General features: G+C 48.4%; 1 protein-coding gene across 1 annotated transcript in view; it reads right to left on the bottom strand.

Moving 5' to 3' along the window:
• Positions 1–14591, bottom strand: part of DSCAM (DS cell adhesion molecule) — a 510406-nt gene that overhangs the window by 204473 nt on the left and 291342 nt on the right. Inside the window, exons 4-6 of the mRNA XM_016121720.2 lie at positions 10612–10758; positions 5927–6205; positions 2038–2313 (exon numbers count right to left, since the gene is read on the bottom strand). Coding sequence (XP_015977206.1) covers positions 2038–2313; positions 5927–6205; positions 10612–10758 — 702 coding nt within the window. The remainder of the gene's footprint in view (positions 1–2037; positions 2314–5926; positions 6206–10611; positions 10759–14591) is intronic.

Here is a 14591-nt window from a genome sequence, read left to right as displayed (position 1 = left end):
TTCTCCTTTTTTTTCTTATGTCCTGGTTTTCCAGCCTTCTACCCTACAAGCACTGAAGAATGACCTCGGGGGCGATGTGGTATCAGCATACATATCACCTAATTTTTTCCCCTTCTTTCAAAGGCTAAACCTTTTCTGCCTACTTTTGAGTGACACTTTAGTATCTGCATATAGTTTTGTTTTGCCCAAAGTTAATAATTTTTCTGTTCTTGCAGATTAGTCTTATATATGCTATTCTATCATTTCCAGAAATAGGACCTTTTCTCATTCCTTCTTACTATTCCATTTTCTAGTTATTCTGGGTTGATCTTGAACCGACAATTATTAGATTTCCAGTTTCTTTAGATTTCCATTCCAATTTCTTTGGCCTTGTAGGAAATATTCTTTGATTCTACATTATATTAGTGGCCATTCTTAGTGCATGGTATCGTGAATTTTACAATTTATGTTAATCCATAGCTACATCCGTGGGCATAATAGGAGGTTATATCCGAGGACACTGGTTAGACACCCTTTTAAAGCAGATATGAGACATGGATTTGTAATTTCATTTCTGCTCTCTTTTGCTACATTAGCACTGTCATCTCTCAGAAGAGAAAAAATAAAGTGAAGCTTCTTGTTCTGAATGGAAACTGACATGCAGCAAATAAATCCATGAGTGTGCTCCATGCGCTCCTCTACCTACCCCCCTTTCTTATATCTAAGTGACAGGCTTTTTTGGAGATGAAAGCGGACGTTAATTTCCCAGTGAGACCTGAGTGTCTTTGAAATCTTTCTCGCTGTCGCTCTCTGATAACCTGAACTCTTTCGACATCATTATGGATTATCAATATGCTCTTTAGGTTTTCTTAGTCACACGAGATGGTTGCCAAGGCAACTAGGCCGAGGAAGGTAATCTCTCCCTTTCCTACAAAGAATCTAAAAATAATGACTCTGTAAGGACTACAGTGCATCATCATCAACAAACCAGTATGAATCGATCACCTTCTGCACTTAATTGTATGCAACACGGTGTCAGACATTTAACTTGAGTCCTAGGCTCTCACTAATTTCACCTCTGCTTTAAAAACTCATTGTCTACAAGTAAATGCTTGAATCAAAATAAGAATGTCATTCCAAGCCTATTTCTTCTTAAACATTGGCAAAGGTTAAAAAGTAATCATAGAAATTTCCTCTTAGCACTGAGTTATGTTTAAACTTATTTTCATATATAAATGGATTTTATTTTTATTCCCTTAGGCTATACGGAAGTCATGTAATTACTTTAATCAACTGATAACAGATAAATTTTAAATTCTCTACGAAGACACACAATTTCCAACAAGACGCACAAATATACAGATTAGAGCTGGTTCAATTATCTGGTGATAAACATATGTCTCACTTGAATGACTTGAATGTTACCTTAACAGCTTCTTTCCCTGGCTAATCAATAAGCTTCCAGATGCCAGTAGGCAGTAGACAGTTAAGCAAAACGAAACAAAACAAACACAACAAAACATACCTAAAACCTATTACTATAGCCCAAGGTAATTCCTCAAAAATTCCATTCACCTAAATCTGTGAGTATTTGAACCCAACCGGGGACAACCCTACGAAGCAGATGCCTTTTCTTCACTCACCCTGGTTTTGCCTCTAAAGTCGTACTTCCCAACGGGGGCTGCTTTGCACCACCACCCCCCTGCCAGGGGACGTTTCACAATGTCTGGAGACATTTTTGCTCATCACGACTCACAGGGAGATGCTACGAGCACCTGCCGGTCAGAGGCCGGAGATGTCGCTAAATGCTACAGTGTATGAAACATGTTAAATGGCATTGGTGATGTCACCGCCACCAATTACAATCTTGGCTTCCTCAGAACTTATTCTTTCATTTGACTGATTTATCTTAGAAAACCAGGTAGAGTTATTAGCTGGTCAGACAGAGAGAACTCGTAACACGGGGGGTTATCAGCACTGCTCCCCCTTTGTTCTTCTTTCTGGGTGCTCTGGGTTTGGGTTCTTTTGCAGCTGAACCCTGTAACGGGGCCCACTGACCTTCGAGGACCACCTGCACATAGTCTTGAGCGGACAGCTTGTCCTTGCGCACAAAACACTGGTACGCGCCCCCGTCACTTCTGACCATGTGATCCATGACAAGGTTTTCGTGGTTGATCCCTGTGATCCTCACATTTTTTCCAGGGTTGAGGATTTCACCGTTTCGGTACCAGGAGAGTTCCTGGTCCTCACTTCCTGTCACGCTGCAGGACAAGGACACCTGGCTACCCACGCTGCTTTTAACTTTCCTGGGGCTGATGGTAGCTTTCAGTGGCTCTGGAGAATCAGGTAAGAGAAAAACAGAAGGTAAAATCATCAGACATGTAGATATCATTTCAACGCCGTGCTGGACTTCTGCCCAGGCAAATGCTTCGCTGTAAGTTCTCACGTTCAGAACTATTTCCAGGTTTGGGAGTACCCTCCTGGCTAGTTGTTCTTTTTCCTGGGCTTTCTCTGCCTAGAAAATAGACTAAGTTTGGTCAGATTCCTTTCTTGTTGAGTAGGTATGAATATTAACCCACTGACAATGAGGAATGCAGTGCTAGTTAGCAGTGAGGACAGAAATACCTGAATATTTAAACCCCAAAAGCCTGGTCTCCAGGAAGCACGGAGGGGCTCGTCGGGGCCATCCTCACACACACGCATGCCCTCACTCACATCCCTCAGGGGGCTTAACCAGGGCCAAAAACACACTGCTGCAAGAAAACAGGTCGGCATTAGAATTTGTGACCGTAAAACAGGGTTCGTGTGGGTTTTTTTTGCTTGAAAAACTCACTGGTTTAGGCAGTGTTAGACTCGACTTCCTACAATCCAAGGCGGCAAGCATTTAGTGAACACCTGTTATATGCCAAGGATGGGGTTACACTCACGGGGAAGACAAAGAGGAATCACATTTGCGGTGCAGCCGGCACATGCCATAAAGCTACCGAACGTCATTTGCATGTTAATTAAGTCGGTCACCCCATAGTCCTGCCAGTTTTGTGTTATTATCTCCATTTTGCAGAAGAGGAAATGGTTATTCAGAGAGATTAACTGACTTAACTGAATCGACTTTACAGGTAAATGGCAAAACACAGTATGTACCCCAGTTTTTCCCAACTGCTCAGGTCACCACACTGTGTGGCATCTGGTTCTGAGGAGTTTAGTCTTCTAGGTGGATAAGACAAATATGAGAATGAACACAGCGACCAAAAAAGTCTATGAGCGGCACATCGCATGTGGAAGAGGATCCGCGGAAAGTCCTCAGAGGTCAAGGATGATGGTGCCGAGGCCGGAGGACAGTGCAGAGACGGGGAACTGCGTGGGTCAGCGCATGAAGCGCAGCCATGCTTCCGGAAGCTTCTGATCACTTTGGATACAACCCAGAGTCTCTGAAGGGGAACAGTGGGAGAAAATTACAAACGCAGTCTGGGGAAAGATCGTAAAGAGCCTTTAGATTTCGAGATTAAATCAACGGGAACTAAAAAAAGTGTTCTAGAACTATTAGCAAGTGAGCGCTGCCATCGAACATTTTTTGGAGAATTGATTGATCCTATTGTGTTGGACAAATGACAGCAGGGAAACTGGTCGGTAAAAGGGCATCGCAAACGTCTAGCTGGGGCACAGTTAGGACTCAGTGTAAGACTGGGCCGAGGTGGAGAACGTAGCTGAGAAACACTGAGAAAGCCTCTAGGACTTCAGAGGGGTTCGGATGGAGAACGGACAGGCTCGAAGAGGGCGCCAAATTTAAAGTTTGCTCTGGGAGCTTTGCGGGGGAGGTAGAGATGTCTTAAAGAGTAACAAGGAGAGACATCTTCAAGGTGAGAGGTGGAGAGTTCCATTTGTGATACGGTTCCTTTGAGGCGCCAGCTAACCAGCTAATATAAAACCCTCCGACGCTCAAAAAGGAAGCTGACTCATACGGAGTCAGGGCTATTTTCAGAGGGGAGGAATTTGAAGCCCTAAGAATGGAAGAGGGCATTAGAGGAAAGAGGAAAGATTGAAGAGAAGAGGGCTCTGGTTTGGGACCCAAGAGAATGCTTTTCATCCGGAGGACAGAGAACAAAGCAAAAAGGGATCAGAAGGGAGGAAGGGAACATTCGAGAAGCGTTTGAGAACATGTCCAAATGTCGCAGAGGATACAATGACAAAAGGTTACCATATGGATTAAAGCTTTTCCACAAATAAACTTTTACAACGTAGATAGTGATAAACGCCTTTACAGAGAAAGCCATGAAATCCTCTGAGTTGAGTACAAGATAGGAAGGGAACAGGGTACGTCTTTGGGTGCGAGGTGCTACTTAGGACTTAGAAAGTTGGGACGTTTTAGATGCTCATGTATTTAAAAACCATTGTCCCTGTAGAGGGAGCAACATGGCTTGCAATTGAGAAAGGAATAGGTTTGTGCAGGGAAGAAGTTAGATTTAGCAGGTGTCGATTTTTCTGAAACAAAACTATGGGAAATATGGCCAGGCAGGTTCGCTTGAAATGCTTTCTGTGCTGTCCTAAGAGATCCACTTTATACAACAGAAAATAGGGAGCCGTAAAAGATGTCTCAACACAGAGACTCTGAGCCTGCAGGAATAAGTCTTCCCTGCCGTCCAGTGCTGCACTGCTTTACATACAAGATTTTTCAGCTCCAGAAACATAAATACGAATACGCTGGCTTCGTCTTCCACCTCGCTCTAGCCTCAGCCTGAGCACATCTGACCGACGTTTGCAGGACTCCCCCTGGGCAGCTGGTTCCACTGGGATATTGACTTTAAACGTATTCTCTAGGGCTGCTGTGGTGCTGCTGAAGCAGTCTACGTTCAGGCTGGTGCTGAAGTCGCACTTTCGTGAACAGGCAGGGGGCCGGGAACAAGCCGGGGGAGGAAAATGCCCCCCCTCTTCAGCGTCGGACTCTTGCAATTCGGTTTATTTGGTCCAGTCCATCAAATAAATAAAGATAGATAGATGGTGGATGGATGGATGGATGGATGGATGGATAGATAGATGATAGATGGATGGATGGATGGATGGATGGATGGATAGATAGATAGATAGATAGATAGATAGATAGATGATAGAGATAGATGGATGGACGGACGGACGGACAGACAGACAGACAGACAGACAGACAGATAGATAGATGATAGATATAGATGATAGATAGGCAGATAGATGGATAGATTGTTATACTGGCAACTAAGAGCCACCAATTTAGACCAAAGTCCTGGCACTCGATTCTGACCACGTGACCTTGGATAACTCACTTTGATTTGGTCTCTTTCATGTTAAAACGAGGGTGTCTGAGGGGATGGGAGGGCCCCGGCCTGCGATCGCAGCCCCCCTCCTCTGAGTCTGGCTTCGGCATCCCTCTCCACGCCTTCCCTGGGACAGTCACCGCGAAGGAACTGGAGATGAGATACATCCCCACACTCGTACTAAATGATCTATAACACTGAGTCTAAGTCCGGGAGGTGAGGAACCGACAGCCCTACGTTCCTGTTGCTCCCAGCCCCAGTTAGGAATGTAAAGTGGGATCCGGAAATAGTCCAAGGACAACCAACCGCTTTGGTCAGATTGCGTGGGACAGTGCAATCCCTCCCCTCCCCCGCCCCTTCGGCCTTCAGAGGGGCTGGCCATTCTGAATTGACAGCTTGGGAAAGTTCTGGGAAATGTCCCCTGTGGCCTGATGGAAACCTTGGCTGTTTGGGGACAGGGACCAGGCGGGCCTGAATTCAGTCCCAAACCCCAAACCCTCCAGCTGCGTAACTGTAGGCAGTTTGAGCGTTAATTTCCTCCTCTGAGAAATGGGGCTAGCGTTGGTCTCGGCAGGACCGTCACGACAGTCCGTGGAATGCCGCAGAGGGCAGCCCGCGGCGGGCGCTCGGGGGCCGCCAACCACGGCGAGCGACCGCCAACTTACGCTTCACGCTCAGGCGGCCTATCACCTTGGCGGCTCCATATCTGTTGGACACTTCGCACACGTAGCTGCCTGAGTCTGAGGGACGCGTGTTCTCAATGAGCAGCCCCGTCACGGTCTTCTGGAACCTTCCAGAAAGTTCCAGGGGCATGTTGTCTTTCAGCCAGCGGTAGTCTGGCTCAGGGTGCCCAAGCGCTTTGCAAGGCAGCTCCACACGCTGCCCCGCCATGGCTCTGCGGTGATCGAACCCATCGAGGATGGCTGGGGCTGAGTTCGCTGGGTCTGCGGAAGGGAGAGAAACTCTTAGCTAGAGAGAAGGACGAGTTGGGGTCATTCGGCATCATCGGGGCTCGCGTATAATATAAATTCTACATGTCACCCACTGTTGACACAGATATTTAAGGTTTGTATATGAACAGAAAAAAACCCCTCCTGTTTATAGAAATTGCTTCTGCTCAGAATTTAGAAAAGATTGAAACAGAAAAGGTTCTGCTTTTCGTTCTCTACAAAATAACTAAGAAGTCCAGGAGTCGCCCCCTTGGGCCAAGAACTGGGGTGTCGCACAGCCACGGGACGTTAGCCTTCCATTTCAAAAGAGCCACATTGTAGCAGAAACGGCGGTTTGACATCAGTAAACTTTATGTCACAAAAGAGAGTTTTCCAGAGTTACTGAATCGGTGCTTCATTTATTTAGTTTACAAGTGCCGTGTGAACCCCAAGTCTGGAGCCGCCGATCGTTGTTTTTAATGTTCCGTCCATCCCACTGTTGACCATCGAGAGTCCTTTCAGAAGCTGCTCCTGGACCATTGTGAGGAGACTCCATGACCGTTTCGGGGTTACCTCGTACACTTCCTGTCACACGCCTATAATCCACCATTCCTCCAAGGCTCCGGGGTCCCTTGAGGTGGCCAGCGATATCGGAGGCGGCTATAACCTCGGTGTCAGAGGAGCTCGTTGCCACCGTTTGCCCACGGCTTTGGGCCTTGTCAGGGGAAAGACCTTAGAAATACATGTTCGAAACATAATAGATGTGTACCGGTAGTTTGAACTGGGCTTTGGCCTTTCAAGGCGTTTACTTTAATTCTTTGATTTTAAGCTTTTTTCTTATAGCCTTAGTTTCTGAGAGTCTCAGTTCCATAAAAAATAATAATAATAATAATTATTTCCCTCCTATTTACATCCCACTATATATATATAAATAAATACAGTTTTTGAAAAAAGATACTTATAACATTTTATAGATATTTTTTCAAAAAGTAATTCTAATACATTTTTAAAAATAAGGCAGCTAAATGATTTTTAAGAATTTATTTTAAGCTGTTTTTGTCTTTAGAATCTATTAGTCATGGATATATAGTCAAAATTATATCTTAAAGCTACTTGAAATAATTGTTTTCTATGTTTGCTTATCTTGGCAACTTGATATGCATTTAGATTCATTTGCTTCAGTGTATTTTCCATTTTTAACATTAATTTTTTCAATTTAATATTTCAAAGTATAAATCACATTCGTGTAACTATATGAAAGGTATATTTACATAAGTCTTATTTACATCAAAGTCCCTTCTGCTTTTTCCCTCAGAGGCACATGATTTTCTTAGTTTGCGGTTCACTCTTCCCGTATTGCTTTCCATAGTTACGAGCGGATCCAACACATATCCATCCCGCTACCTTCCTTCCTTACGTCAAAGGCGGCATGCCGCCTGGCCCGCCGCGCACCTTTCTTCCCCCAGCCGACCACACACCCCGGGTCCGGCCCGTCCTGCTCGGAGACCATCTCCTCTCCTTTCCCTCTTGCGGCTCTGCGTTACTCTGCTCCGAGTCTGCACCGGAATTTACATACCTATCCCCTATCGATGGATATCGGGGTCGCGTGCAAGGTTTTGCCAGGACAAAAAATGGTTCGATTAGTAACTTTGTGCATCAGCCAGTCTTTTGCTATCCATCGTTAGGAAAGTTTCCTAGGTTCCTTGCTCAAAGGATGAAGTCACGGGCCGTTTCACCAAACATTGATAAATTGCCCAGGCTGGGGGCGGGTATCCTTTTTGAAACCCTCATAAAAACTGATCGAGGATGAAAAGAGGGCATTACGGCAGGGCTAGCGATCCGAGACGGCTGGCCGTCGTCTCCCACATGGTTTTCTGTCATGGCCATTCTCCGATGCGTTCCTTCTGGTTTAAGTTTAATGTTGTGACATCACAGAGGATGGGGTTTCTCCAAGGCCCCCAGGCTGCCGGAGCCTTCCCAGTGACGCTTCCTGTCCTCCTCGGGCTTAACTTGATCGCTAAACCCAGCAGTTTCCTCCAGGCAAATATCTGTCCTTCCGAAAGGTGGATTTTTCGAATACCTCCAATACCTTCGAGGGCACAGGCCGCCCCCACTGATGACGCGTGTGGCCTTGGGCGCGCACTCATCCTCCACTCCCGGCTCATGCAGGGCTGTAGCCTTGGGGAGAATATTCTTAGACACGTGCTCCCAGGTTCCACGCAATGGACTGTCCTCTGCTTTCGGGGATGAGCATCCGGTGACCGTTCAGCCGTTCTGGGCCTCCATGGCAGTCCCAACAGGTCTTCCCGGCGTCGGTGGCTTCTGGGACACGTTGCTGTCCCTAGACTGGCCTTACTGGCCTTGCCACCTACATGCGAGAGCCTCTGAGCATCACTGCTTGTCTGGTTTTGCCGAGGATGTCAGCCGCCTGCTTTTTCCTTTGTCATCCTATTCGTTCTGTTTTAATTTCAGGAGGAGTTTGAGGTCACTAAAAACCCCGCGACTAACATACCCACCACCGTGTGTGCACTGGGCCCACGCTGCAAAATAAATCTAATTTAAAATAAAATCCTCTTATCTTTTCCTTCAGAGCCTCGAGTTTCAGAATGGCAGCGTGCACCCGCTGGCTAGGTTCTCATCTTTCAGCGTTTACAATTTTCCTTAACGGAAGCGACACAACGTCATGACTGTACCACGGGAGGAAGTAATAATTCCCACGGAAAGGAACACGTGAGAAAAACAGATCTAAGTTCAGAGGAGAAATCACTTAATTCTGCCATCTTTCTGCGCTATGTCTTGAAAGACAGGTGGGCTTTGGTTGTTTTAAGGATGTGAATGGGGACGAGGAATCCAAATAGGGCCTTAAAAAGGACGATCAGCAGGTGTTGGAGCCACGGTGATTTTGGTGATTTTAATTCCCGCAGTGTGGAACAGCTCTCCAGCTCTTCTTCCTCACAAAGCATCACCAAGCATCACCGCCAACAAAAAGAAGGTGCTCACGGCGTGGAGCCATGCCGCATTCCAAAGGGCAAAGGCCGGATATTTTGCATGTGACTTTCTGATTCTGAGATGGACTTTTTACACTTTTGATTAGATCCATAAGGTACTAATCACACCTGCTGACAGATGGGCTGGTAACAAGCCACGTGTGAAGATGATGCAAAAGGCTGGTCTCTTGTCAAAGGATAAATCCCATCGAGAAGAAGGAGAAGAGGCGCATCTATCGGAGTGGCGTCAGCTGCGGTCAGATTTCTTCCGCTGGAGGACAGTCTTGGATGGGGGTGGGAGGCTGTGAATGTCCCTTTAACTCTAGACCCCCAGGCTGTAGGCTTAATATGCGGAGCTAACGTAGGGCGGAGGCAAGAGAATTAAAATGTGAATCAAGCCACAATCAGAGACTGCAGATGCCCTGATCGTCTGGAGGCCAGGCCGGGAGGAAACCTGCAGAACAAAGGGAGATGTCCCCGGGGTGCTGGCAGCCACGCCCCACACTGCTAAGGGGAACCAGGGACCAGGAATCTCTCCCTGTGGCTGAAACCAGGGGGAGCCTCAGGATCACAGGCCGGGAGCGGCCAGCAGGCCTTTCATGCTCCATCTCTTCCCGTCCTCACTGTACATCCATGTGGAAGGAAACAGGAACTAAAGAAGGACCCATGAACCGAATTCCCTGAGCACGCAGGGTCCCTCTCACTCTGCCTCTGGGAGGAGACCACGCTCTGTCTGAGGAGTGCGACCCCTTTTCTACTCAACTTTCCTTTTGACTCTGACTTTGGCGCATGTGTTGAATTCTTGCTTCACTCTCTGCCAAAGGCCCCTCTTCTTCTCTCAGCGTGGGGCTTGGTCTCTGCCCCCTCCCCACTAGGGGAGCTCTGCCCTGTCCTGTGTCAGAGGAAGAGACGCACCTCAGAGGACCCTGCCTCTCTCCTCTGAGGTGCTTGGTGGGAAGTGTCATGTGCTGGTTGATCAGGGCATCTGCAGACTCTGACTGTGGCTTGATTCACATTTCAATTCTCTTGCCTCAGCCCTAGTTAGTTCCGCATATTAAGCCTACAGCCTGGGGGTCTAAGGTTAAAGGGATATTCACAGCCTCCCACCCCCATCCCATGACAGATCCTGCAAATGGGTTGGATGAGGAGGCATTATCTTTCAAACAGAAATCCCCAAATTTTACAAAATGTGAAATGATTTCACTGCAACATTGGTATCTGTAGTGGATTGGGAATTTTTTTTTTTTGTAAACCTTAAGTTGCTAAATTATTTTGAAAAAAAAAAAAACAAAACTAAAAAGCTTAGGGCTTCGTGTCAGTCATAGGTTCCACAGTTCTGGCGCCCGCCGAGGGACTGTGGGACAGCGGATGGCGGGGACTGTGCGGGGTGGGGGGGGGGCAGGGGCGGCGGGGGCGGCCCTTGCGAGCTCTTACCTGAGACGAAAAGCCGGGCACTGTTGCTCTGCCGCGTCTCCCCGGTGTACCTGTGCCGCGTGACGCAGCGGTAGTTATACAGCCCGTCTTCGTTCTGTACATCTTTAATATACAAGGCTCCCGTGGATGTGATGAGAAATCTAGATCCTGCAACAGAGGGAAACGGCCGCCCGGTTAGGCCAGAACGTGGGCCGCCCCGTGACGGAAGGCTTTCTCCGCTGAAGAAGCCGCCTACGAAGGGCTGAGCACGGGGGTGGGGGGTCACTCTGAAAGGTCCAAGCCACTTGGAATTGTCACCGCCACCAGGAGTTTTTAGTAAGTATGTAGAAAATTTAATGTCATGATGTGTTCAGGTCCAGGACAGGTATTTACCTTACAGCAACAGAGGTGGCCTGTAATCAGTACGTAACTAACATTTACCGTATTTTCTTTGATCATCTTTTCGAATGTGACAAACGGAGGGAGAATTAACTGTCTTTTGTACATTTCTACCTCATGTAAAGTATAAACTTTTGCTTCAGTTTGAAGTATTTCAATAAATGGGCAGAAACAAAGCAAGAAAATATCCTATAAACATCTCAGGAAAGACCAATCTCACTTCCTCATAATAGGAAGAATCACACTGCTACGTTCTAAGACCAAGATCAATTCCTCTTACACTCGGGCTTTTGGAGCTGCTCTTTCCTAATTACCACTCAAATCATCGACAGTAACTATTTTCGCCCCAGGGCACCAAGCCCTACGTAGCCTCTCGTCCTCCCCATCGGCCAGGACACCGTGTACTGTACGTGACGTGCGATCTCTGCCTCTGCGAATCTAGCTGTGCAGAAACGGCCAACGTTTAGACATCAAATACCAGTGTTGCTCGAAGAAGGATGATTTTTTTTTCTTTTGAAAAGGTGAACATCTAATATTCACTTTTCAAACAGAATTTGATGATCAACTATTTAAAGCAAAACAGTAAACGCCAAAGGGAGTCACTGCGCCTACACGGCGGTGGCCACGCACTTCCTGTCGCCGTGGGACGTCCCGTCTGGATAATATTTCCCCATCTGCAGAAATGCTACTTGAAGGAGACGGTGCTTTTTTTGTCTTTGGGTAAAGACCAAACGCCAAAAATTCACCTTCTGCTGCTGTGCGTTTTCCATAGGTTCATTGGAGACGTCCTTCGGTTTACTTTAATCAGAATTTACCCAGAAACGCGACTTTGTTTCTCAAATACTGACTTTGTGAACACAATTCCTACAGCCCTCCGTGATTTGGTGTCAGGACTACACTTTATTCACAGACCGGTTGCTCAAATAAATTAAAAACGGGTTGTGATTTCTTATGCCTGATGAGAGCAGCTCAAAAGGAACTGGATAGATACTGATCTAGCACAAGCTTTTCAAAAGAACACAAATTAAAAGCAGTATCAAATATCTTTAAAAAATAAATGTACCTTTTAAGCAATTCCATGAAGTATGCTATACTGTTAGAACGGCTGGAAAAGCTAATGCTGGATATTCCAGATGTTCGTGTTTTGTTTGCCCCAGAAAGAAAGCGACTAAAAATGATCCCTGCCACTCGTCACATGCCGTCCCGCACCCAGCGGTCCTTCCCAGTCTATACGGTGTGTGACGGAAACATTTTCTCTCTTTCCACGTATTTTGCACACTTCTAGAATGCTTCAACAACCAGCTCCTTCGGAGTACAGAGGGGGAGGCAGAAAAGAGGGACACAGAGACACCGCGTGTGACTTCCGTCACCTTCCTCACACGGAGTATGCTCGTGAGGGTCGGCACGCCATCCGCCGCGGCAAAACGTAGGAGCAAAGCCTCGCGGGCACCCTCCCTCGGAAGCGACAGGACAGCCCCGGGCACGGCCCGGCGAGCGTTGGCGGCCTGCGGGTGCCTCAGCGGGCTCCGCTCCCGAGGCGTGTTTGACTGGATCGCTCACTTGCTCCCGTAATAGCTCGCTCTTTCCACTCACTCGGCATGCGACAGACATAAGGCTCCCTTGAGATGCGTCACGCAGAAAACCTTGACCCTCGTTCACCTCCGTTTCCGAGGTGGTCGCAGGAAGGGAGGCGCTGACGGAATTGCGGCACCGGGTGTGAGCTGTGTGTCTAGCCCCTGGTGCCCCAGCGAAAGTCGTCTCGAAACCGTCCAACGCTTTAACATGTAAAGTTAGGAGGAGGGGGTGAGGGCCCAGGGTCTTTGGGTGCAGTATGAACTCCTGAGGTTCGTGACTCTCTCAGGGGACAGCAAGGGCAGCCAATTTGTCTCGGCTCCGTGGTGACAACGAATTGTCTTAACTATGCCCTCATGTGCCACCGCACCCATTTCTTGCCTACATCACGAGGGGCTTTTGTATCATTTGAAACAGTTTGGTCACATCCTTAAATGGGATTGTAGAACGTGCTTGCGTCAAAGCAGGAAAGTATTAAAATATAAAATATTGACATTAACATCGATACTCATAAACCGCATACACACTGTCTGTCTCTCCCTTTCACACACACACGCACACACACACGCACGCGCACACATGCACGCACACGCACACATGCACGCACACGCACGCACACCCCTTTACTACTCAGCTCTGTCTAGTAACATAACTGTGCAAAGCCGACATCTTATAGGTAACATTATTTCCCTTGGAAAACTATTAGCGCTCTAGATGGCAACATTTCTAAAATATCATATATCCTATTTGTCACTGTAACACGCTGCAAATCAGTCAGCACAACCACAGGGGACGGCGGCGGGTTCCGGGTCCACATGGACGTCAGGCATCGATCGCCGCGGCTCAGGTCCCGGAGCACCGTCTCGGAGGTTCTTCTGGCTTCTCGGCACTCACTAAGTGGCCCAGGTGTTTAGGTCCCCGTCCGCTCTTTGCCAGTCGACCTGCTCCCTCCTTCACTCCCCAGCTCCCAGCTGCTACGCCTCTGCCGTCCACGGCGCCCGTCACCGCACTCACGACGTGACACACTCACGTGCTGAGGGGCAGAAGCCGTTGGAACTCTGGGCACACGGAGAGGAAGCGGGGTACGGGGGAGTGCGCAGGTGGCTCCCCAGCATTAGCGGACGTGAGCTGGCACGCTGCGCTGCTAAAACCTGCTACCAGCTCGGCCGGCCCAGCCCGCGAAGCTCGGCACAGTGATGGTGGGTTGTTCCTATCTAGAGACGCAGAACTAGCAAAGAAAACGGGGCACGTGCTCCATTAGGAACGCCGTAGAAACGCTCGGGGTGCGAGGTCTCCAGCCTCAGGTCCCTGCCGCTGTGGCACAGGACCGTCACTCATCCCGGACAGGGACCATGTAGGCACTGCCCTCAGAAACTCTTTCTGCCGTGGAGAGGGATACTCACAGAAACTCGGGGACCTCCTCCACACGCATGATCCCATTATTCAAACCAGAAAATCACCTGGCACATTTGTCAGCCTCTGAGTGTCAGGCACATAGTCTGACGTTTCCTCGCCCTGCAGGTCCGCCTGTTCCTTCTTCCGAAACACCCCATCCTGAGCGTTCACTTCCCTCTCTCCCCGCTGCACCCCCCGGGTCTGTGGACCCAGCTTCCTGGTCCCTGTTTCCCCTCCTGCTTCCCCCCAGCCCTCTCCCCACTCGACACCCAAGGTCATTCAACACCACGAGTCATGAAGATCGTTTAGCGTCTTGACGAATCATTTACGGTGGACCGCGATGGTCAAGGCTTTGCCCACACCTCCGAGGGCCGCGATGGTCAAGGCTTTGCCCACACCTCCGAGGGCCGCTCGTCCACTCCCTCCCCCGCCAGCACGCCCGGCCACGCTGCCCTTCGAGTGCTCTGCCCGGACGGCCCTGAGCACAGCCGTCTGCCTGGCCGGCTGCTTCCCACCACTGTGGCCTCCGTTCCTAGGTCAGCTTTCGGCACTGCGGCCCACCTCGACCACATCCACGCTCGGAGTACTTGATTTGTTTTTAATTTGGATTTTTTTCAGCTACAGCTAATAGTCAA

The sequence above is a fragment of the Rousettus aegyptiacus genome, unplaced genomic scaffold (assembly GCF_014176215.1).
Source record: "Rousettus aegyptiacus isolate mRouAeg1 unplaced genomic scaffold, mRouAeg1.p scaffold_m13_p_4, whole genome shotgun sequence".
Lineage (NCBI taxonomy): Eukaryota > Metazoa > Chordata > Mammalia > Chiroptera > Pteropodidae > Rousettus > Rousettus aegyptiacus.
The sequence above is the reverse complement of the archived record's forward strand: the minus strand, read 5'-3'. Positions and strand labels throughout refer to the sequence as shown.